The 22,808-nt window shown below is 51.9% G+C and overlaps 1 protein-coding gene and 1 long non-coding RNA gene across 5 annotated transcripts; one reads left to right on the plus strand and one right to left on the minus strand.

The window, feature by feature from the left end:
• Positions 1-775: 775 nt before the first annotated feature.
• On the plus strand, positions 776-15,442 carry ARHGAP25 (Rho GTPase activating protein 25). Of its 4 annotated transcripts, XR_015279762.1 has the most exons (12): positions 776-1,457; positions 3,380-3,573; positions 4,707-4,794; positions 5,431-5,550; positions 6,398-6,605; positions 8,954-9,086; positions 9,636-9,709; positions 10,254-10,375; positions 10,841-11,025; positions 11,476-11,996; positions 12,651-13,100; positions 13,224-15,442. XR_015279762.1 is itself a non-coding variant. In XM_023940837.2 (11 exons), the coding sequence occupies exons 1-11, from the start codon at positions 1,397-1,399 to the stop codon at positions 12,859-12,861; spliced, it is 1,917 nt and encodes a 638-aa protein (XP_023796605.2). In that variant the 5' UTR covers positions 848-1,396; the 3' UTR covers positions 12,862-15,442. The 4 variants fall into 4 exon arrangements, 3 of the variants coding, with proteins under 3 accessions (XP_023796605.2, XP_086721631.1, XP_086721629.1); XM_023940837.2 differs by having other exon boundaries at positions 848-1,457; positions 12,651-15,442; XM_086865505.1 differs by lacking the exon at positions 776-1,457 and adding an exon at positions 1,496-1,735 and having other exon boundaries at positions 12,651-15,442.
• On the minus strand, positions 13,055-19,724 carry LOC111938888 (uncharacterized). Its single transcript, XR_015279767.1, has 2 exons — positions 16,593-19,724; positions 13,055-15,851 (listed from the first exon to the last, which is right to left on the minus strand). It is a non-coding gene; the product is annotated as an uncharacterized LOC111938888 (long non-coding RNA).
• Positions 19,725-22,808: the final 3,084 nt, after the last annotated feature.

Consider the following 22,808-nt stretch of genomic DNA (forward strand, 5'->3'; position numbering starts at 1 on the left):
TGTGAGAAATCCAAATCTGTGAGCCTTCAGCTGCCTCAGGACTACTGAGAGTTAAAAAAGGTGCTGGATCCAGGGCTCCTTCTGCTCGGGGTACAGCAGAAACGGAGCCACTTGAGGAGTTTTGGGTCCAAAACAGGGTTTTGGGTTAATCTCAACTGTCCCGGGCTGCCCTGCTGTGGGATTGTCACTGTCACGTTCTCTGGACTTTGGGCAGTGGAATCTGTGAGCTGGGGATCTCTGAGCAGTCACTCTCCAGAGCAACAAAGTCGTTTTTCAGCTGTGATTAACCCAAATCAACCCCAAATTAATTAACCCCAGCAGGTTCCATCCTGGCCGTGCAGTGACCGGGCACCCAGCAGGGTCTCCAGTGCTTTCCCTTCCTCAGTTTGTGTTCCAACACTGAAAAAATTCCCCTTTTCAGGTGGCTGAGAGGCTGCTGGGCACAAAGCTGGGCTGGGAATCACAACAGGAACCACGGCCACGTCCTTGTCCATCCCCCTGCTGCTGTTCCTGCTTCTGCTCAGGGCAACTTCCCCCTTGACAGGCTTGCCCAGGCTGGGGGAGATGGGGCTGGAGCCTCCAGCCCGTCCTGGGGGGACCCTGGGGTCAGAGCAGCTCCCAGCAGTTGTTGGGAGATTTGGGGGAATCCATTTCCTGCAGATGCAGAAGATTTGGGAGAGCTCTGCCGGCTTCTGTGGCTGGCAGAGATTAGAAAATGTGTTTTTATGTTATAAAATGATCAGGGGATGCCCCAGGACAGGCAGAGAAGGGTTAAGGTCAGGGTTTGGGTCAGGGTCAGGGTTTGGGGTCAGGGTTTGGGGTCAGGGTTTGGGTCAGAGTTTGGGTCAGGGTTTGGGGTCAGGGTTTGGGGTCAGGGTTTGGGGTCAGGATTAGGGTCAGGGTTTGGGGTCAGGGTTTGGGGTCAGGGTTTGGGGTCAGGGTCAGGATTTGGGGTCAGGATTAGGGTCAGATGTCACCCTGAGCTGACAGCTGAGCTCTGCCCCTCAGCAGAACTCCCTGGGGCCCTGAGCTGGGCTGTTCCTGCTCGGGGCAGCTCTCAGAGCACCAGGAGGACACCCAGACTTTCTGCCACCACTTCCTCAAATGCCCCGAGCGGCGCTCGGAGCCGGGCCCGGGCTGGGCCGCGAGTCCCCCAGAGCCAGGACGGGACAGACGGCGGGACCAGGCCCTGAGGACACCCCTGGGGAGGCCAGAGCTGGGCAGGAACACGGGGCAGGGAAGGATTTCTCTGGGGTTTTACCAGCTGCTCTCAGAGGCAGGAAGCTCGCTGCCAAAACAACCGAGCTGCTGAGGGATCCTCACGGGGCTCGGTTCCGGCCCAGCTCCTGAGCAAGCCCACCTTGAGGGGAAAAAAAAACCAAATTCCTGATCCAAAATGTCCCTGAAGCTGCCACGGAACTGGGATTTCAACCTGAAGATGGATGCTGCAAAAATAGGTGAGTGTTTCTTTGTGCCCTGTGTGTCTGCCCCGGCTGCCTCAGGGGGTGGCCAGGCCCAGCTGAGACCTCGGCTCTGGCCTCAGTGGGGAGATCTGACCCCAAAGTGCCGCTTTGAGACAGAGCAGCTGATTTGTAAATATTTTACAAGGAGAGATTTACAAAGTTGTGAGTGAGGGATGCTGTAGGAGCAGGGGGATGGGGCTGCTGCCCCCAAAACCAGGTTTGGGAGGATTTAAACCCCTCAGGCCTGTTCTGCTGGCACAAACCCGCAGCAGGTGAGGGATGAGGGACGTGGCTGAGGCCAGAGGATTCGATCTGACCCTGGCTCAGGTGTCCCAGCCCCTCTGACATCCCTGGTTTCCTCTCAGGGGTGCTGAGAGCAATTCCCAGAACCGCAGGACAGCCTCACCTGGGATTTCCTGACCCCTTCCAGGCTTTGCAGGGCTCTCATCCACCCCAGGATCCTCCTGCAGCGAGGGGAACAGCTCTGGGAAGGAGGGAGGGATCCCTGAGAGGGCTCCCAGGGCAGAACGGCAGAGCCTGGGGTCGGCTCGGGCAGCCTGAGGGGATTTGGGGTGCTGATGGTGTCAGGGGGGGTGCAGAGCTCAGCCTGTGCCTGCTCTGGGATTTGGGGTGATGGAATGGTCAGGGGGGCTGCAGAGCCCAGCCTGTGCCTGCTCTGGGATTTGGGGTGATGGAATGGTCAGGGGGGGCTGCAGAGCCCAGCCTGTGCCTGCTCTGGGATTTGGGGTGATGGAGTGCTCAGGGAGGGCTGCTGACCCCCCAAAACCAGGTTTGGGAGGATTTAAACCCCTCAGCCTGTTCTGCTGGCACAAACCCGCAGCAGGTGAGGGATGAGGGACGTGGCTGAGGCCAGAGGATTCGATCTGGCCCTGGCTCAGGTGTCCCAGCCCCTCTGACATCCCTGGTTTCCTCTCAGGGGTGCTGAGATGCCCTCGGATTCCCAAAGCCATGGGATTTATGGAGATTTATGGGGATTTATGGGGTCCTGAGCGCTTTGCTGAGAACCAACAACATTTACAAGAGCTCCAAGGTCTCGGGGTCGCTCTGCTGTCGCTGCTGCTCCGGGGAGGGCGCAAAAACCACACGCTCCGATTATAAAAAGAACAACAAAACCAACCCCAAAAAACAGCGCTAATGATTTTGTTCTCACTTGCAAGACAATTCCTCCCACGCAGGAAAAAGGAAGCAAACGCTGGCAGCGCCTGCAGCCACTTCCTTCGTAAACTGGGGCCATTTCTCTCTGCAGAGCGCGGGGCCCTGAGCCTGTCCCTGCCCTGTGTCCCCTGTCCTGTGTGTCCATCTGTCCTCACACTGTGTGTCCATCTGTCCCCTGTCCTGTGTCCCCTGTCCCTGTGTGTCCATCTGTCCTCACATTGTGCGTCCATCTGTCCACTGTCCTGTGTCCCCTGTCCTGTGTGTCCATCTGTCCTCACACTGTGTGTCCATCTGTCCCCTGTCCTGTCCCCTGTCCTGTGTGTCCATCTGTCCTCACACTGTGTGTCCATCTGTCCCCTGTCCTGTGTCCCCTGTCCCTGTGTGTCCATCTGTCCTCACATTGTGTGTCCATCTGTCCCTGTCCTGTGTCCTCCTGTCCCTGTGTGTCCATCTGTCCTCACACTGTGTCCCCCTGTCCCTGTGTGTCCATCTGTCCTCACATTGTGTCCGTCTGTCCTGTCCCTCTGTCCTGTCCCTCTGTGTCCATCTGTCCTCACACTGTGTCGTTCGGTCCCCTGTCCTGTGTCCCCTGTCCCTCTGTGTCCATCTGTCCTCACATTGTGTCCCTCTGTCCTGTCCCTCTGTCCTCTGTGTCCCCCTGCCCCACACCCTGTCCCACACGGTGTCCGCCTGTCCCACACGGTGTCCGCCTGTCCCACACGGTGTCCGTCTGTCCCCAGCCCGCTCCTGGAGCGTGATGAGCGGGGACCCCTGGTGTGGGGGGCCGGGGTCCCCCCGGGGGCCGGAGCGGCCGCTCAAGCTGGGCTGGCTGAGGAAGCAGCGCTCCTTCGTCAGGAACTGGCAGCTGCGCTTCTTCGTGCTCCAGGGACAGCAGCTCCTCTACTACAAGGACGAGGACGATGCCAAACCCCAGGTGGGGAGAGAGAGAGAGCCCCAAAACCCCCCTGGGCTGGGGAATTGGGGCTGGGGGAATTGGGGCTGGGGGTTTGGGGCTGAGGGTTTGGGGCTGGGGGTTTGGGGCTGAGGGTTTGGGGCTGGGGGAATTGGGGCTGGGGGAGTTGGGGCTGGGGGAATTGGGGCTGGGGGTTTGGGGCTGAGGAATTGGGGCTGGGGGTTTGGGGCTGGGGGTTTGGGGCTGAGGGTTTGGGGCTGAGGGTTTGGGGCTGGGGGAATTGGGGCTGGGGGTTTGGGGTCTCCACCCTGCAGAGGAGAAGCTCTGGGTTGAGCTGTGGCCTCCCAGGGCCCGAAGGGAGCTGCAAGGAAAATGGGGGGAGACTTTCCACCGGGGCAAGGGGGAATGAATGAACTGCCAGGGGACAGGGATGGGATACTGGGAAGGATTCCAGGCTGGGATGGAATTCCCAGAGCAGCTGGGGCTGTCCCTGGATCCCTGGAAGTGCCCAAGGCCAGGCTGGACAGGAGCTGGAGCAGGGACAGGGAGAGGTGTCCCTGCCATGGTGGAGGGTGGAACTTCTCCCACCCAAAACATTCTGGAATTCTGTAATTCCATGAAATGTTTTGGAATTGGTCGGGGGTTGGGCACTGAAGGGATTTTCTGCCTCTGGGCAGCAGCAGAGATGAAAGGTCCTGATGAGGAATTTATTGATGATTTGAGTTCCTCTGGTGCCTGCTGGGGCTGGGTCCCTCTGAGCCCAAGGACTGGGGAGCTGGGAAAAGCAGCAATGTTTTTTTTAAACATAAAAAAAAATTTTTTTAAATATTTTTTTTTTTTTTTTTAAATGCAGCTTTTAAACTTTTGGGTTTAAGTGATGCTGTGATAAAGGAACAGGATGTTCTGGGGTTTTCCCAAGTCCCCTCTCCTTTTATCTCTCTCCTTCCACTCCCAACAAGGGCTAAAAGGACATGAGAAGTGAGAAAAAACCCAGGAAAGCTCAAAAAGAACCGGTTTTCTCCTTCTGAGAATCACTTCACTGGAAAAAATGGCACTTTAGGAGTGGTTTTTATTGTTTATTGGTGTACCCAGTGGTCTCCTGCAGGTGTCTGGGGGCAGCGAGGGGCACTCAGGGATGCTCTGCTCTGTCCTAGGGCTGCCTGTCTCTGCAGGGCAGCACCGTCAAGGTGCCGGCCACCAGCCCAGAGGAAGGGGGGAAATTCATCTTTGAAATCATCCCAGGTGAGCCTGCCTTCCTCTTCCTCTTCCTCTTCCTCTTCCTCTTCCTCTTCCTCTTCCTCTTCCTCTTCCTCTTCCTCTTCCTCTTCCTCTTCCTCTTCCTCTTCCTCTTCCTCTTCCCCTTCCCCTTCCCCTTCCCCTTCCCCTTCCCCTTCCCCTTCCCCTTCCCCTTCCCCTTCCCCTTCCCCTTCCCCTTCCCCTTCCCCTTCCCCTTCCCCTTCCCCTTCCTCCTCCTCCTCCTCCTCCTCCTCCTCCTCCTCCTGGCCACCCCAAAATCCCTCCCTTTTCCTTTTGTTCCCACTTCTTTCCAAGGCTCCCAGAGCGCCATTCCATGGGGAAACGAATTTCTTAATTATTAAATTAATTTAATTGTTTCATTTATTTAATTAAATACTAAATTAATATCCCCAGCCCAGGGCTGGGGCAGGGCCCACCGTGCCCCAGGGGGGAGGAGAAGCTCCTCCAAGCTGCAGCTGCAGCACTTTCTCTTCCCTCCTTGCAGATCTCAAATGTCAAAGCTCCTCTCCCCCTGCAGCCAGCGGGGCTTTACCAGGGAAATTCAGAGCCGGAGAGGTTTCACAGAGAGAACACCAGGAATAAATGTGTGTTTTCTCCTCATTAAATGTGCTGTTTCTGCAGGGGGGTGTGGAGAGCAGAACCGAGCAGGGCAGGACTCCTGTGTGCTCATGGCCAGCTCCCAGGCCGAGATGGAGGAGTGGGTGAAATCCATCCGGAGGGCGCTGGGCTCCTCCTCAGGAGGTAAAAAAGGGAGCAGGACCAGCTCCTGCAGGGGTGATTGTCACTGTCCTGGGGCCTGCAGCACTTGTGGGCGAGGCTTTGGCTCAGAAATCCCTGGAGAACGGGGCTGAAACGTGTCCCTGGAGACTCCCCTGGGAGCTGGGGCTGCTCCAAACTCGGTTTCTGGGTGGTGAGGAGAACTTTCTGTGCTGCCTTTTCAAACTCGGTTTCTGGGTGCTGAGGAGAACTTTCTGTGCTGCTCCAAACTCGGTTTCTGGGTGGTGAGGAGAACTTTCTGGGCTGCTCCAAACTCGATTTCTTGATGGTGAGGAGAACTTTCTGTGCTGCCTTTGCACACTTGGTCTCTGCAGAGGGGTTTGCAGGGTTCTGGGGCCTGGCAGAGCAGCAGCTCCTGCTGGCCCCAGCACCTGGGGCAGGTGAGGTGTCCTCGATGCCCTGAGAGGCTCCCTGGAGCAGAGGCCAGACAGAGTTACAGGAATAAAGCAGGGATTTATTCAAATGTAAATGATGTAGAAATGTGCAAGATCCTGGCACAAGTGGCTCCACCCAACACCTGGTGAGGAGTTGTCACACTTCCACAAGTTTTCATTTCCATATTGGGGTTATTTGTCCAATTCCAGCTTCAGGTGATGAAATCCCAGTTTGCTCTCCTCCATTTGCTGTTGTTTACACTTTTTGGGCCCGGAGCTGGGGTGGTTCTGGGCTGGAAAAGGATTGTTGTGTGTGACTCCAAGCGAGGAGAACACGTTCTGTGAAGCTCAGAGCCGTGTGCTGAGCTGGGAAACGTGCGAGCTAAAGCTGCAAGCATCACCCCGAGCCCAGCTGTGACCCCGTGCCCTGTCCCCAGCCGTGTTCGGGCAGAGCCTGGCAGACACCATGGCCTACGAGCAGAAATTCGGGCAGCTGCTGGTGCCCATCCTGGTGCAGAAAAGCGCCGAGTTCATCCGGGAGCACGGCGTGGCCGAGGAGGGGATCTTCCGCCTGCCCGGCCAGGACAGCCTGGTCAGGCGGCTCCGCGACGCCTTCGACGCCGGCGAGAGACCCTCCTTCGACAGGTACCGCCACTTCCTCCTCTGCCAGCCCAAACTCCAGGGAAAAACAGCACTGCCACCCCCCAGAGCCCCGCAGGAACCTTCCAGAAGGGCCTGGGGAGGAGAGGGGATTGACTGAGAGGGGATTGATTGATTGATTGATTGATTGATTGATTGAGAGGGGATTGATTGATTGATTGAGAGGGGATTGATTGAGAGGGGATTGATTGATTGATTGAGAGGGGATTGACTGAGAGGGGATTGATTGATTGATTGATTGATTGAGAGGGGATTGATTGATTGATTGAGAGGGGATTGATTGAGAGGGGATTGATTGATTGATTGAGAGGGGATTGACTGAGAGGGGATTGATTGATTGATTGATTGAGAGGGGATTGATTGATTGATTGAGAGGGGATTGATTGAGAGGGGATTGATTGATTGAGAGGGGATTGATTGAGAGGGGATTGATTGATTGAGAGGGGATTGATTGAGAGGGGATTGATTGATTGAGAAGGGATTGATTGAGAGGGGATTGATTGATTGATTGATTGAGAGGGGATTGATTGAGAGGGGATTGACTGATTGAGAGGGGATTGATTGATTGAGAGGGGTTTGATTGATTGATTGAGAGGGGATTGATTGAGAGGGGATTGATTGATTGAGAGGGGATTGATTGAGAGGGGATTGATTGATTGAGAGGGGATTGATTGAGAGGGGATTGATTGATTGAGAGGGGATTGATTGAGAGGAGATTGATTGAGAGGGGATTGATTGAGAAGGGAATGATTGAGAGGGGATTGATTGAGAGGAGATTGATTGATTGAGAGGGGATTGACTGATTGAGAGGGGATTGATTGAGAGGAGATTGATTGAGAAGGGATTGACTGATTGAGAAGGGATTGATTGATTGATTGATTGATTGATTGATTGAGAGGGGATTGATTGAGAGGGGATTCAGCAGAAACCACAAGAACAGAGCCAGAGGGTGCTGAGATTCCTGGAGAAGCACACAACCACAGCAGGATTGGAGGGGAGCGTTAGGAAGCTGCTGACACCCCGAGTGCAGGGCATTGTTAGATCCTACAAAAACACAGCTCTGGAAAAAACCCCTCTGTGTTTATGTGTGTTTGTAAAAATAACAGTGTTTTACAGCTCCAACCCATCCTAAAAATAACTGATTGAAGTTTTTGCTTGAAGTTTATAAGAGTTTAGCGAGTTGAAGGTGGGTCAGATGAGAGGCCCCTGGTCTTGGCAGTGTCCCCTTGACAGGATGTAAATACAAGGGCTGCAAAGCTGCAAACATCTGTCCCAGCACAGCATCCCCAGGGCTCGCTGCTGCTGCTGCTGCTGCTGCTGCTGCTGCTGCTGCTGCTGCTGCTGCTGCTCTGGAATCCTGGGGAGGCTCTGAGGGTCTGCAGGCGACCCCTCGGAGCCCAGCACGGGCTCTGCCTGGGGTGGGAGAGGGGAGAAGGGAAAAGGGTTTGATTGGGATGGGAAAAGGGTTTGATTGGGATGGGAAAAGGGTTTGATTGGGATGGGAGAAGGGAGAAGGGTTTGATTGGGATGTGAGAAGGAAGAAGGGTTTTGTTTGGGGTGGGAGAAGGGTTTTGATTGGGATAGGAGAAGGGAAAAGGGTTTGATTGGGATGGGAGAAGGAAGAAGGGTTTATTTGGGATGGGAGATGGGAGAAAAGTTTGTTTGGGGTGGGAGAAGGGTTTTGTTTGGGATGGGAGAAGGAAGAAGGGTTTATTTGGGATGGGAGAAGGGTTTTATTTGGGATGGGAGAAGGGTTTTGATTGGGATGAGGGATGGGAGAAAGGTTTTTCCTCCCTTTTCCTTGCTTCTCCACCCCTTTGAATGCAGCGACAGGAGCTGCTGCTCCAGAATTGCAGCTCCCACTCGTTAACGAGGGTGGCTCCGTGGGTGTCTGGTGGGTGAAGAGAAGCGATTTTGGGTTCCCAGGGCAGGGCAGGGAGAGGGAGACAATCCCTGTGCTGTAGCAGGGGCAGCTGCTGTTGGCTTTGGCTCTGGCTGTGCCCAGGGCTGTGCCCAGAGCTGTGCAGGGTGATCAGGATGCCCAAGGGAAGGGTAAAGCTGACACTCTGTGACTTTGTGCTGGCTCAAAACTCGGCTCTGGAAGGAGGCAGGAGCCCTCTGAGTGAATTTCCTGCTACCCCAGCTCAGCCCAGGTGTGGACACCGGCACCTGCCACCCTCAAGGTGGAGAAAATCCCCAGCAAGCCTTCATTTCCCTGCCCGTGGCTCCCCCAGGTCTCCCCGTTCCCATCCCTGTCTCCACAGCTGCACACAGAGCTCCAGCAGAGCCTCGTGGGGACCTGCTGGGGCTGATTTTCTCCTTGCCCCTCGCAGGGACACCGATGTCCACACCGTGGCCTCCCTGTTCAAGCTGTACCTGCGGGAGCTCCCGGAGCCCGTCGTGCCCTGGCTGCAGTACGAGGATTTCCTGCTCTGTGGGCAGGCTCTGGAAGCTGATGAGACAAAGGTAGAGGTGTTTTTGTGTTCCTCCTGGCCTTAAAATCGGTCTGAGTGCCAGTTTGGTTGTGAGCTGGAGGTGCCTGTGGAGCTTCGGAACCTGGGGAGGGAAAAAAGAAGGTAAAAAACAAAAAAACTCCCCCAAAGCCAGTGGGGCTTCCCAGCTTGGCCACATAGGTCTGTGAATTTTAAAGCTTAAATTTCTGCTTTTCTTTGGGGTTAAAAACATCCTAAATGTTTCTACACAAGAGACTGGAGGAGTCGAGGCAGGATCAGCTCTTTCCAGAGCTCCCCCCGCACACGCTGGGCTGGGGGGGACCCTGCCCCTCTTGCAGAAACCCCTCAGTGTCCCATGGAGGAAGAATCCAAGGGGAAAAACGCCAGGAGAATCGGAGTCATGGAATGACTGAGCTTGGAGAAGGTCCCCAGGACCATCCACCACAGTGGCCGCTGTCCCCGAGTGCCACCACTCGTGTTTGGAGCCCCCCAGGGCTGGGGACTCCCCCCACAGGAGCTTTGGTGCCTGTGAGTGCTCCTGGAGCTGTTTCTCACCCTGCAGGGCCAGCAGGAGCTGCTGAAGCAGCTGTCCCTCCTCCCCAGAGACAACTACAACCTCCTCAGCTACATCTGCAGGTCAGTGCTCCGCACAGCCCAGCTCTGCTGCTGGGGAGCAGAAACACCACCCCAAAGGATGGTGATTCCTCCAGGCAGAGCCTCCCCAGGCTCTGCTGTGGCTCCCTCTGAGTCACCAGAGCCCCGCTTTTGTACAGGAGAATTTCAGCCCCTTGGGTAAAGCCCCTGATAATGTCTGAGCATGAATCACCACCCTCAAACTCACTTAAAAATCCCTGAGAGTTGAAGCCAGATGTAGTTTTCCTGGACAAAAGCACCAAAACTTCTGGGTTTCACCCAGCCTGGGTGGTTTTTTTCTCTGGTTGGGGATTTGAGGATGGGATTCCCTTTCTCTCTGATTTGTTTCAAGGGGAGCAGCTCCTCACTTGGTGGTTTTTGTCCTGGTAAGAGCCAAATGTTCTAATTCTAAAGCCAAATATTTCTGTCCTTGTGGCTGAGAGGAAGAGCTGGCAGGATCAATCAGGATTTTTTTCACCAGTGAGGCTTTTTTTTTTTTTCAGTTTTCCACCTCTGATGTGAAATATTTCCTCTGGAATTCTGGCAGGTTTCTCTTTGAAATACAACTGAACTCCAGCGTCAACAAGATGAGTGTGGACAACCTGGCAACAGTGATTGGAGTGAACCTCATCAGACCCAGGGTAGAGGACCCTGCAGTTATCATGAGAGGTAAAAGGGACTCCTGGAATAATTGGCATGCTGCAATCCTGAGCTGCACCACAGCCTGGAAATGAAAGATCAATGAAAGGTTTTCTGTGGTGGAGCTGAAGGAAATGCGGGAACGTGCCGCGAGTGCAGCAGGGCAGGGTCAGGCCGTGTGTTTGTTGGGCTGTAAAGGCGCTCATGGTGACAAAACCCCCCAGGAATTACACTCTGTGTGTTCCCCTGGTGCGGTTCAGCAGATCTGGTGAGGTCATCTCCGTGCTGCTCAGAGCAGGAAGGTACAAAACCCTCCTTGGGGGAGCTCAAATGTGGGTACTCATTTCCTTTCACTCATTACATTTATTTTATTTGGCTTCATGATCCTGCTCCTTGTTTCCTGTTCCAATTTAGACACCAGAAAGAGCAAAGAGAAAACCCAAGGGGTGGCAGGGATCCCCTGGCCTTGCCCCTGAGCCTCTCCCATTCCTGCAGGCACACCCCAGGTCCAGAAGGTGATGACTGTGATGATCAGTGACCACCAAAAGCTCTTTCCCCCATCCAAGGACGTGCCTCCCTCCCCACCTGCCCCAAAAAACGAGAAGAAAGCTCCTGTCCCTCGCAGCTCTGTGGGCTGGGGGGCTGCAGAGGACCCCAGAGCCTCCACCCAGAGGCAAATGGTAAGGATGGATCCCCAGGGGGAATAATCAACCTTCATTTAACCTGTGGTTAATTGTGGCAGGCTCGGACAGGTCAGCCAGCCCTAAATGCACTCGCTGCTTATGGGTTAAAAAAAGCTGTATCTGTCACCCCTGGGATATTTATATCAGGAAAATGATGTAGATAAACTTTCCACTTTCCTGTGGAAAAATCTGCTGTTCTGGAGAACGTGAAGCTTTTCAAACACATGAAACTTTTTCAGCTCAGGCTGGTGGAGGGAAAACAACGAGGATTAAAGGTTTTTCCCTAAAGGAATCTCTGCAAAAACGGTCAATGTGGTGCAATTCAGAATGTTTTGGTTTTTTTTATGGAAAAGTGTGGCCATTCCTCCAGCAGGTTCAAATGTCACTTTGTCACTGCAGTGGCCTCTGGGCTCCAGGGCTCTCCCAAAGCCGTGCTCTGTTTTCCAGAGGGATCACCCCAACTCCAGCAGCGTCCCTGGGCAGGACACAGAGTCCAAAGACACCCTGGGAAGGTGGGAAACGCAGCCAAGGAAAAGAACCCAGACTTTACCTACGAGGAAATCCTTCCTGGCAGCGGCTGCTCCGGGGGAGAGGAGCAGCAAGGAGAGGAGCGATGCCCTCAGCAGTGATTTTTGGAGAGGCAGCCCACTCCCCACAGCCTCTGATGGACACAAGAGAACGTTGTCCCATGATCTCTTCAAGCTGCTGGACCTGCACAGGGCCGGTGAGAGCGTTCCCCCCTGGCAGGCAGAGAGCGGGGAGGGCTCCAGCCCTGCCAGCAGCATCTCCGAGAAGGAATTCCTGCCCTGCTTCAGCCAGGAGCCAAAGGAAGCTGCCAGTGCCAGCAGCAGCCCTGCTGAGGAGCCCAGCCCCGAGCAGGGGAGCAGGGAGTGCCTGCAGAGCCTGATCCTCAAGCTGGAGAAAGATCTGGAGGAGCAGAGAAATGACTACGAGGGGCAGATGAAAAGGTAACTGCAGGGAGCTGGGGGACGTGCAGCTCGTGCTGTGGCAGCAAACACAGCACAGATTGTTCAGCAGCAGCGCTGAATGGATCAAACACAGCTTTTAGCAGGCTGAAAATGAGTGTGCTGTGCTCTCAGCAGGGTGGGTGATGTGTGATTGCAGCATCAGTGCTCTTCCCACGTCATTCAGTGGCACTGAAACGTTCCTGCATCCCTTTGCACTTCCACAATTCCTGTGATTATAATTCCTGTGATTGCCACGACCCTCAGACTCTCCAGGGTTCACCAGCAGCATCGTTACACCCTTGGTTGTGACCATCAGCCCCACATAATGTTATTAAATTATGACTGGTATCAGTCATCATTTATAATTTTTAAAAATTATTTATTATTAAATTATTTAGAATTAAATATAATTAAAGTATTTATAATTTAAATTTATAACTGTATAATCCCCCTATCAGTGCACACACATCACATTTATTGATTTCTTGCATCTGAAGGGCTCAGGACAGCACCTCTGGGTTGTTTTGCTGTTTAATGACGCTGAGCTCAGACTCCCTGAGAGACAAACGATTTCCCAGCCCTTTTCCAGCCCAATCCTGTCAGGATTTGTCCTCTCAGGATTTTTTTGATGTCCTGCTCTGTTTCCCTTCACAGCCTCCAGAAGGAAAACTACGAGGTCTGGGCCAAAGTGGTGAGGCTGAATCAGGACTTGGAGCAGGAGAAGAAGAAATGTGTGGAGCTGGAGCTGAGGCTGATGAGGGCAGAGCACGCCCGGGAGGAGCTGGAGAGGAAAACCAAGGTGCTGGAGGAGGAGATAAAAACTTTAACACAAGCCACAAGTCAGACTGGTGCCAAAACCAACTAGGAGGAGACACTCAGCTTTTCACAGACACCAAATGCAGCTGCACAAATGCACAGGAGCTGCAGCTCCAGAGCCAGGGACTTGCACTGTGCAGGGTCCTGCTGCTGCCCACAGGCCGAGGGGGAGGAAGGAGAGCAGAGCTCAGAGCTTGGTTCACTCTCTGAACCTGGAAATTATTTCAAAAATATCCTTTAGCTTTTTTTTTTTTTTTTTGGGGTGTGTTTATTTCAAGTCTTCTTTCAGCTGCTCAGGTTGGCTGGAGAAGAGGCCAACACTTCCTGCTGCTCAGGCAGAATTGCACTCACAGGTTTGGGGTATGGACATTGTGCCTTGACAGAAAGAAACCAGAAGTGTCTCTCCTCCAGCTGCCTGGAAAAACCTCCCTGGCTGCTGGATCTGGGCAGGCAGAGGCGCTGAGCGAGCCCAGCCCTGGGTGCTGGAGGTGCTCACATCAATCCCCAGGGCTCTGAGATCTGCTGTGCTGTGCCAGCCACCCACAGCAAACCCCACTGTCACCAAACCTCTGCAGCTCGGGGGTTTTCAGCTCTGTTCTCACAGTTTTCACTCTTCCCACAGCCAGGTGCTGCTAAACCCAGCACAGCTGACAGAGCTTGGGGAGCATTTCCCCACACCTGAACCTGCAGCGACTCCAGCACAGGAATTCTGATTTTTCCCTGATGGGCAGCCTCCAAAGGATGACAAACCTGCACTTATTTACTGCTGGTTTTGTCCTTTCTGAAGAGCAGAACAGGATTTTCTCAGCCAGCTTGTGAAACCCTGGATTTGCTGCCCAGTGAGGACGTTTGGCCTCTCCCCATCAAAGACCCAAAGGTGTCCCCGTGGTTTTTTTTGTCACCTTTCTGCTCGTCCCTCACCCCTGCCTGGCTCCTTCCAGCCCTGCCACAGCTTTTGGTGGAGGAAAGAAGAGCAACAGGACTCCAAACCGTTCTTTTCTCCAGAAAAGACAGAAAACCTTTCATTTATTTATTTGGGGAGGGGGAACAGCCCAGCCTAGAGCCTGGCTGGGGGCAGGAGAGGGAGAACCAGAGAGATCTGCACTTTTCAAGCAGGATCACCCCTCTGGGTTCTGGCTGCTGAGGATTTGGCTTTGGTGAGGCAGAATTCATCTCCAGCCAGGCTGCAGAGCTGTGTGACAGGAAAAACAAACCGGGAGGAGAAAGGGACACAGAGGGAAATGGGGGGAACAGGAGGAGATGGGAGTGGGAAAACGATATTGGAGAATAAAAGTCAGCGTTGGGTATAAACACCTGCTGCTCTCAGCCTTGCTGGGACTGGTTTAACCCTAAAACTGAGCCCAGACTCAGCCTCAGGTTCAGTTTGGTGCATTGAACCCAGCCTAGCTGTGGATATAAAGCCTGGGGAAGAAGCCGAGCTGAATTCAAAAATCCAACCCCCGAGTGGCTTGTGTGACCTCCAGCCCCTGACTCCGGGGGTTTTCCTGTGCACAGAATGCCCAGAGCCCACACAGCTCCTCCTTTCTGTGTTCATTTCATGTTTTACCTCTGCAAGGAGCTCCTCACCCATCCAGGAGCCACCAGGGAGAAACTTCTGGGTGGGGTCCAGGAGCAGCATCGTCAACATCTGGGCTGGAAATGCCACACGCTCCTTTCTGCAAAGATCAAAAGTGTGAAGAGGCCAATAATTCCTTCAGAGCAGACTGTGCTGACGTGCAGAGTCCTGGCTGAGGCTCAGAAAGCTCCAGCATTGGGACAAGTGCACGTTATTTAAAATAAACTGCGCATTCCTCCGCTTCCGCTCAGATAGGCTGTGAGGATCTTTAGCTCCTCTGGAGATGTTCCACACATTATTAACATCTGCAGGGTTTGCAGAGGTCATCTGGGAAAAAAGAGACTTCCCAGTGGAGCTCAGGTGGGCTGGAAGCTCCTTGTGAGATGGAAGAGAATGAGGATTGATTATTTTTTTTTTAAATTGAGTTTTTTGCAGAGATGGAGAATTGCGAAGTGCCCATGTGAAACTGCACATTTTCCATCCCTGTCCTCTCTGCTCTGCCCAGAGCCTGCTCTGGGTTCTCTGCACATCACAAACACTGTGACTGCTGCCCAGCCTGCATTTCCCATTTCCCCAGGCCATGAAGCTTCTTTGGGCTGGGAGCAGCAGAGAATTTCTCCTGTTCCTGGGGCACAGCAAACTCACGGTGGGGGTTTATCATCTCTGTCTACCACCGAGACCAAAGATCCTTTCCAGCCCTGTCCTGCAGGCTTGGAAAGCTTCAAAAATACATTTTTCACCCCCTAACCCTCCTCACTGCCCCGTGAGAGCTTTACCAACCTGAGATCAGATTTTTTAAAATGTGACCTGGCTTTCCAAATGAGAGCTGTCAAACCACAGATCCCAACTCATCCTAAACTCTTAAATCATGCAATTTGGGATGAAATCACCACCTTTTAGGCCAGGCTTTCAGTCCCCTCACTGGATTCTTTGTGCTAGAGCAGAAACTCTGTTTTGCTCTGCTCAGGTATTTACTAAATAAATTCATTTAGGAATTCACTCTGTTTTACCCAAGGCTTCGGTGAGGCAAGAAAATAAAACTGTCCTTCCCACATTATTGCCTTTGGATCCCGGTCACTCTTATTGTGACTTTCCCCTCATATTTATCAAAGTTGTGTTTTTTGGCACGATAGGAACTTTCCTTTTTTAGCCTGGCCAGTGCTGAGAGGAGCACGTTGCAGCGGGAGGCGAGGTGGACGTGCAGGAATTGTCCAGCCGTGGCTGAGGAGGCCTTGAACAGAGCCCAGGAGCAGCGAGAACATCTCGTTCTCCCCAGAAATCACAATCCATCCACCCTCCCTCTACGTGGGAGCTGGAGGATGCCCCCAAAACAGGCTGGTGTTGGGAAGGGAACACCTCCAGGCCTCCAGGTGGGGAGGAGGAGGAGGAGGAGGAGGCAGCACCTGCCCTGGGTTCTCCTTGCTGCAGCGCTGGGATCCACAAAGCCACGGGGGAAAAATAACCTGGAAAAAAAAGGAACATCCTGCTGATTCCAGGGATCACAAGGAGGAAACAGGGGCTGGGAGCTGTCTAAATGAGCTGTTCTTTGGGGAAAATCCTCATCTGCTGGAGCCCCAGGGGCTGCAGGTCTGGGAAGGGTGGGATGTTCACCCTGGGCGCAGCCGAGCACCGATGCTCCAGCCCTGGGAGAATCCACGCTGCCAAAACCTCCCCACCGAGGGCAGCTCCCCCTTTTCCTCTGCAGGGAATTCCCAGCAGCAGGAGGGGAATTTGGGGCCGGGTTTCTCAGTAAATGAGGTTTCAGACACAGAGACAGGGATTTTTCCCAGCTGTGGGGCAGAGCAGAGGCCCCAGTGGTGCTGCAGGACTCCAGTAGGAGACATCAGAAGGAAATTCCCTGTTTTCTCCTGAGCCCATCACGGGAGGAAACTTCCCAAAAAGCCCTTTTCACACAGAACTCTGTCCCTGTGGCCTCCTGCACCCCGTGTGGCCGAGGCTTGTGAGAATTTGCTTTATCACAAGGTGATATTTCATCCCTCTTCACACCCTGTCCCAAAAACAGGGGCTGGCACAGGGCAGCGTTCCTGAATCCTCAGCTGGGAGAGATTTCCCCCAGCCAGGGGGGCAGGGGCCAGGCTCTGACCCCTGGCTAACGAAAGCAGGATAATTCTTGGCCTGGCACCTGCCTTGGGAGCATGTGAGAGGTAAATCTTTCCTTTCCCTGGCAGCGTTTCCTTCCTCACCTCCCTGATAAAGGCAGCTCCCCTCGAGCTCCACGTTCCCCTGGGTGAGATCCACACTCAAGCCCGAGGGCCAGGAGGGGTTTGGAGTCTTTTCAGTGACACCTTCACCCCCGTGTGTCCCTTCCTGGAGCTCCAGGGATGGATTTTTGAGCGCTGTCAAGTGTTCCCTCCGCGTGCATCCGCGTTTCTGATGCCCCTGGAAGTCTGCTGCTGGTCTCAAGTGCTGAGAGCTGCATGGAAATGCCTTTCCAAAAGGAGTCAGGAGGTCAGCCAAGCACCCCAAGGACAGTTGTTCCCAACACAACAGCTACCGACAGCGCTGAGGAGTGAAAGGTCAAAACACCCACTGCAAACTGGAGTGTTGTCACACCCTGGGATGTTTCCACCGGGGGACCTTGTGATATCCCTCCTGCCCAGGGTAAGGGAAGCTCTGCAAAGTGGGAAATGGGGATAAATCCCCTTTACAGTTTGCCATGGAATGGTTGGAAGGGACTCAAAGCTCACCCAGTGCCACCCCAGCCATGGCAGGGACAATTTTCCCTGTCCCTGTCTGCTACAAACCTCATCCAGCCTGGCCTTGGGCACTTCCAGGGATCCAGGGACAGCCCCAGCTCCTCTGGGAATCTGTTGAAGGAATCAATCCCTTCCCTTTATCTAACCTAAATTAACTAATTTGAAACCTAAACCTTATAAACACCCTAAAACCTGGCAGCCACAGAAGCAGGCAGAGCCCTCCCAAAGCTCCTGCATCGCCGCCGTGCCCGGGCAGGCAGCGGTGACAGCTCAGGAAACGGATTCCACCGAATCTCACAACAACTGATGGCAGCTGCTCTAATCTCTGCCAGATAAGGAGTTGCCACAGCAAATCCAACATAAAGCTGAGCTCCCTGGCAGGCTGGGCTGTTGTTTAGCTGCTGTTGCTAGCCAGCTACTGTACCTGATTGCAGAGACCACCCTGCCTCCGACCTCCTCGCTTAACTCCACACGTTTGCAGCAGCAAGTGAAGCTCCCAGCCTGGACAGGCTCAGTCACACCGGGGTGAAGGACGCTGGGCAGCTCCAAAGCTGCTCTGAGCATCCCTCAAAGCCACAGCAGAACCACTGCCAGCAGCTCCTGTTTGTATTTTTATAATTCTAGTTTCTAAATCTATAATATTTTAATTTAAATATTTTTATATTTGTATCCTGCGCAATATTTCTGTTAATATTGGGTGGGCGTTCCTGCAGCAGCCCAGCTACACCAAAACACAGCCTGCTGCCTTTTCATCACAGAAAAAAAGAAATATTTGGGGATTGGGAGCAAGCCAAGAGGCATTGCTCTGTGTCACGGAAATCCAGTCCTCTCCTATAATTTCCTTTATTGTGGCCCTGCTGATTGCTTTTATCCCTCCTGTTTCCTGTCTTTCCTTCATGAAAATACAACCCAAAGTCTTGCTAAGCCCTGGAAATGCTGGGCTGGGTTTGTGCTGGGAGCAGAATCCCACTGAGGGCCAGAGACCCCCGGGGAATTCCTTTGCACAGCCAGGAAAATCCCTTCTTTTAAAAATTCTCCTTTTAACGGCAGAGCAGGAGCTCAGAGCAAGATCAGGGTCACCTTTTGTGTTTGCTGTGACACAGCAGCGCCCTGGCACTGCCCGGGCTGGAAACAGCCAGCTGTGGCCAGAGGGCCAGCACTAATACCCAAAAATACCTCACAACATTAATTAATACCCAAAATTAACTCACTCCATTAATTAATACCCAAAAATAATTCACTCCATTAATAAATACCCAACAATAATTCACTCCATTAACTAATGCCCAAAATTAATTCATTAATACCCAACAATAACTCACTCTATTAATACCCAACAATAATTCACTCCATTAATAAATACCCAACAATAATTCTCTCCATTAATACCCAACAATAATTCACTCCATTAATAAATACCCAAAAATAATTGACTCCATTAATTAATACCCAAAAATAATTCATTAATACCCAACAATAATTGACTCCATTAATACCCAACAATAATTCACTCCATTAATACCCAACAATAATTCATTAATACCCAACAATAATTCACTCCATTAATGCCCAACAATAATTCATTAATACCCAACAATAATTCATTAATACCCAACAATAACTCACTCCACATCATCAACCTCTCCTTCCAAGGGGTGCTGATAAGAATTTCCATTTTTAGTCAAGGGCAGATGAACCATTCAGCCTTTATTTGTTGCTGCTGCGCTCGCCGAGGGAGCAGAAGCTGATTTTTTAACTTTTCCTGTAAATAACGCTTTAATGAAGACAGATGGGTCAGCAACATAAACAAAAGCTCTATCTCAAGCTGGTTTTGTTCTGGTTTTGTTTCCCAATATAGAAAGCAAAGCACCACCACCCCCCCGGTTCCCAGCCTATTAACAGGGGTTGCACTCCAAATGTTGAACTGGGTTATAAGGAAGTTTAAATTAACACTGGGCTGTAGTTTTTCAAATGTTTGAAGCAGATGTTCAAGTGCCACGAAATCCTCCTGGTGTTTTTTTTGCTTTGTTTTGGGTTTTTTGGGGTTTTTGTTTCATTTTGTTTTGCCCCTCAATAGATTTTGCAGGGCTTTGGCTCAGTGTGTGTCACAGAAAATCCTAAACTGCACCAGGCACCAAAATCACATTTTCCTTTGGTAATTCTGCCCTGCTGTGGGTTCTGCTTTTCTCTCTGAGCAGGAGTTTTGGGAAGGAGAAATTTGGAATAAGTCAGGGCTGCTGCTCTGATTTAAAACTTAGATTTTTCCTAAGTGAGCTGAGTTTTGTGGAGGTTCCTCTGGTGCTGCTCCCCTGGCAGGACACAGAGACCTTGCAAAGGGATGTGTCCCCAACACTGAGGAGCCCAATTTGTCCCCCAAAGATGGGATGGGTGTGAGCCAGCACTGCAGGACAGAAAATCCAGCCCAAAGAGCCCAGAGCAAGGGCAGGGCCAGGAAAAATCACCTGAGTGTCAGGTCTGGCACTAAAAACATGGGGAATCTCAGGATATCAGCCTGCTCCAGGGTCCCACCCCACAACACAGGCAGGCTTTGGGGAGAAATCTATTTGAGGAATTTTCCTCTCTGCCATCGTTTGTTTTGCTCCTCTGCCTGCTCTGCCTGGAATTTTATTGTGAGCCAGCAAAAAAAAGGGGATCCACAGCTGCTCACAATTTCTTTTACAAGTTCAGTTAGAAACAGGTGGAAGCAATAATCCTGCTGATGGTGGTGATGATGGATGGATGGATGATGGATGATGGATGGATGATGGATGATGGATGGATGGATGGATGGATGATGGATGGATGGATGGATGGATGATGGATGATGGATGGATGGATGATGGATGGATGATGGATGGATGGATGATGGATGGATGATGGATGATGGATGGATGGATGATGGATGATGGATGGATGGATGGATGGATGGATGATGGATGATGGATGGATGATGGATGGATGATGGATGGATGGATGATGGATGATGGATGGATGATGGATGGATGGATGGATGATGGATGGATGATGGATGGATGGATGGATGGATGGATGATGGACGGATGGATGATGGATGGATGGATGGATGGATGGATGATGGATGGATGGATGATGGATGATGGATGATGGATGGATGATGGATGGATGATGGATGGATGGATGATGGATGATGGATGATGGATGGATGATGGATGATGGATGGATGATGGATGGATGATGGATGGATGATGGATGGATGGATGATGGATGGATGATGGATGATGGATGGATGGATGGATGGATGATGGATGATGGATGATGGATGGATGGATGGATGATGGATGGATGATGGATGGATGGATGGATGGATGGATGATGGATGGATGGATGATGGATGGATGGATGGATGATGGATGATGGATGATGGATGGATGGATGGATGATGGATGATGGATGGATGGATGGATGATGGATGGATGGATGGATGGATGGATGGATGGATGGAACATCTTTTCAGGGACTTGGAATATTTTTCCAGGGACTCCTGGGACTCTCAGCTTGGCAGCCCTGGCTCCTGTCACAACCTCACCCTGTAATTTGTGAGTGTTGTGTCTATTGGGACAGGGGATTTAAAGCCAAGAGCTTCTGAACTTGCAGAAACAGCCTTGATTTGCTGTTTGGGAAAAGATCTTTAGGAAATAACTGCCCCCCTGGTTTTTTGTCACTGAACTGCAGGAACATCCAAGAAACGCTGTCAGAAGTAAGGGCAGAGGGAGGATTTTGCTCATAAAGCAGCTGTGACAGACACCCCTGATAAATGAACCACCATTCCCAGCAGTTCTGATCTCAGCTGCAGCTGAAGGACTCAAGAAATGCTCGATTTTCCCTCAGAACAGCACAACGAGACACAGCTTCACTTCTTCCACCAAACTCTGGCTGCAATCCTCAGTCACAGGACAGCTCTCATCTCTTTCTAAAGAGAAGTCACACCACAGACTGGCTGCCCCCGGCTCTGAAGGTAATTATTGACAATAATTTGATTTTATCAGTAAATTATCAGTAAATTTTTCTGATCCTGTAGAAGTTCACACCTGCAGCTGATAAAATGCCTGCCTGTGTTTGTTTCGTAGCAGAACACGCCACAGGCTCTGCTCTGCTTCGCTCTGTGGTCACTTTTATTTACAGTGAGACTCCACGTGTTTATTTATTATTGCAGTGGGGTTTTTATTGTCTTTTAGTGGCTGTTCAGAGGCATTGGTGCTGTCAGGGGAGGACGGGGAGAAAGGCAGGGAGGGCACATCTCTGCCACGGCAGCGCCCGCAGAAATGAGACGATAAAAGCCAATGTCGGATTATCTCCCTAACGCTGGATTATCACCCCTAACAAGGTGAGTGCCTTGTCTTGGCAAACGGCTTCAGAAGAATCGTGGATGGTTTTGAAAGGCTCTGTGTGGTCACACTTCAAGCCTTGGCTGCTGCAGCTGATGTGAGCAGAGCTGAGATGTCACAGCTCTCCCGAATTCCTGCGGGCTCTGATTGCGGAGTGGCTCGGGGGAAAGCTCTGCTGGGGCTGAGGAATAAAACAAAATCACAGCCCAGAGTGCAGGCTGCTACCTGGGCACTGCAGAGACCTGCAGGGATCAGCAGCTCAGCACTCAGAGCTGTGATAGCCTGGCAAGAGGAGCTGGAAATCACTGAAATCCACTGAAATCCACTGAAATCCACTGAAAAAATCCACTGAAATCCACTGAAAAAATCCACTGAAACCCACTGAAATAAACTAAAACCCACTGAAACCCACTGAAACCCTCTAAAACCCACTGAAACACACTGAAATAAACTAAAATCCACTGAAATCCACTGAAACCCACTGAAATCCACTGAAACCCACTGAAATCCACTAAAAAAATCCACTGAAACCCACTGAAATCAACTAAAAAAATCTACTAAAATAAACTAAAACCCACTAAAACCCACTGAAACCCACTGAAATCACTGCCACGAGGGAGCAGCTCTGCAAGCGAGGGGGGAACTGAGCCATGTGGGATTTAAAAGCATCCAGGGGAGGGAAAAAGAAGCCCCCAACCTCATCATCTGTGCCACACGAAACACTGAGATTCCATGAAGAGCAGGATCAGCACAAGGTTTTATCCAAGTGGGGTTACACACGAGCACAAAAAATAAAACATTCTGTATTCTACATTATATTACAAAGGCAGGCAGTCAATAAATAGGTCAATAAATTATGGGCAGCACGGAAGTGTTTGGTGTGAAAAAGGGGGAGTTTGGGTTTAGCTGGTGCTGGTGATAAAGTCTTTGGTGTTCATGAAGTGCTGGAGTGATCCTTTCAAAGACCCTTATCACTCCCAGGGAAGATAACTTTCCCTTAAAAGTGTAAAACAGACGCAGGGACGGTTCAGTGGGCTCTGGTACGGGCTAAAAGAGTCAACATCACTTACACTTTCCCAAGAATCTGACAAATTTGCAGCTTAGTATAAATAAAGTGACGGGTCTATTGTTTCTCAGCTCCGACACCTCCTTATCAGTGGGATTTGTTGCAGAAGAGTGGTGGGGACATGGCATGTGACTGCATCTCTGGGCTCGGGGGGAGGAATATCCCTAATATCCCTCTGAGTGCACAATTCAGCGCTCAGAGGAAGGGAGGATGCTCGTGTGGCACCGAGGGCTCTGCTGGGATTCTGCAGCTGCAGCTCACGGGGATTCACTC

This window comes from Cyanistes caeruleus, chromosome 29 (assembly GCF_971803275.1).
Source record: "Cyanistes caeruleus chromosome 29, bCyaCae1.hap1.1, whole genome shotgun sequence".
Classification (NCBI taxonomy): Eukaryota; Metazoa; Chordata; class Aves; order Passeriformes; family Paridae; genus Cyanistes; species Cyanistes caeruleus.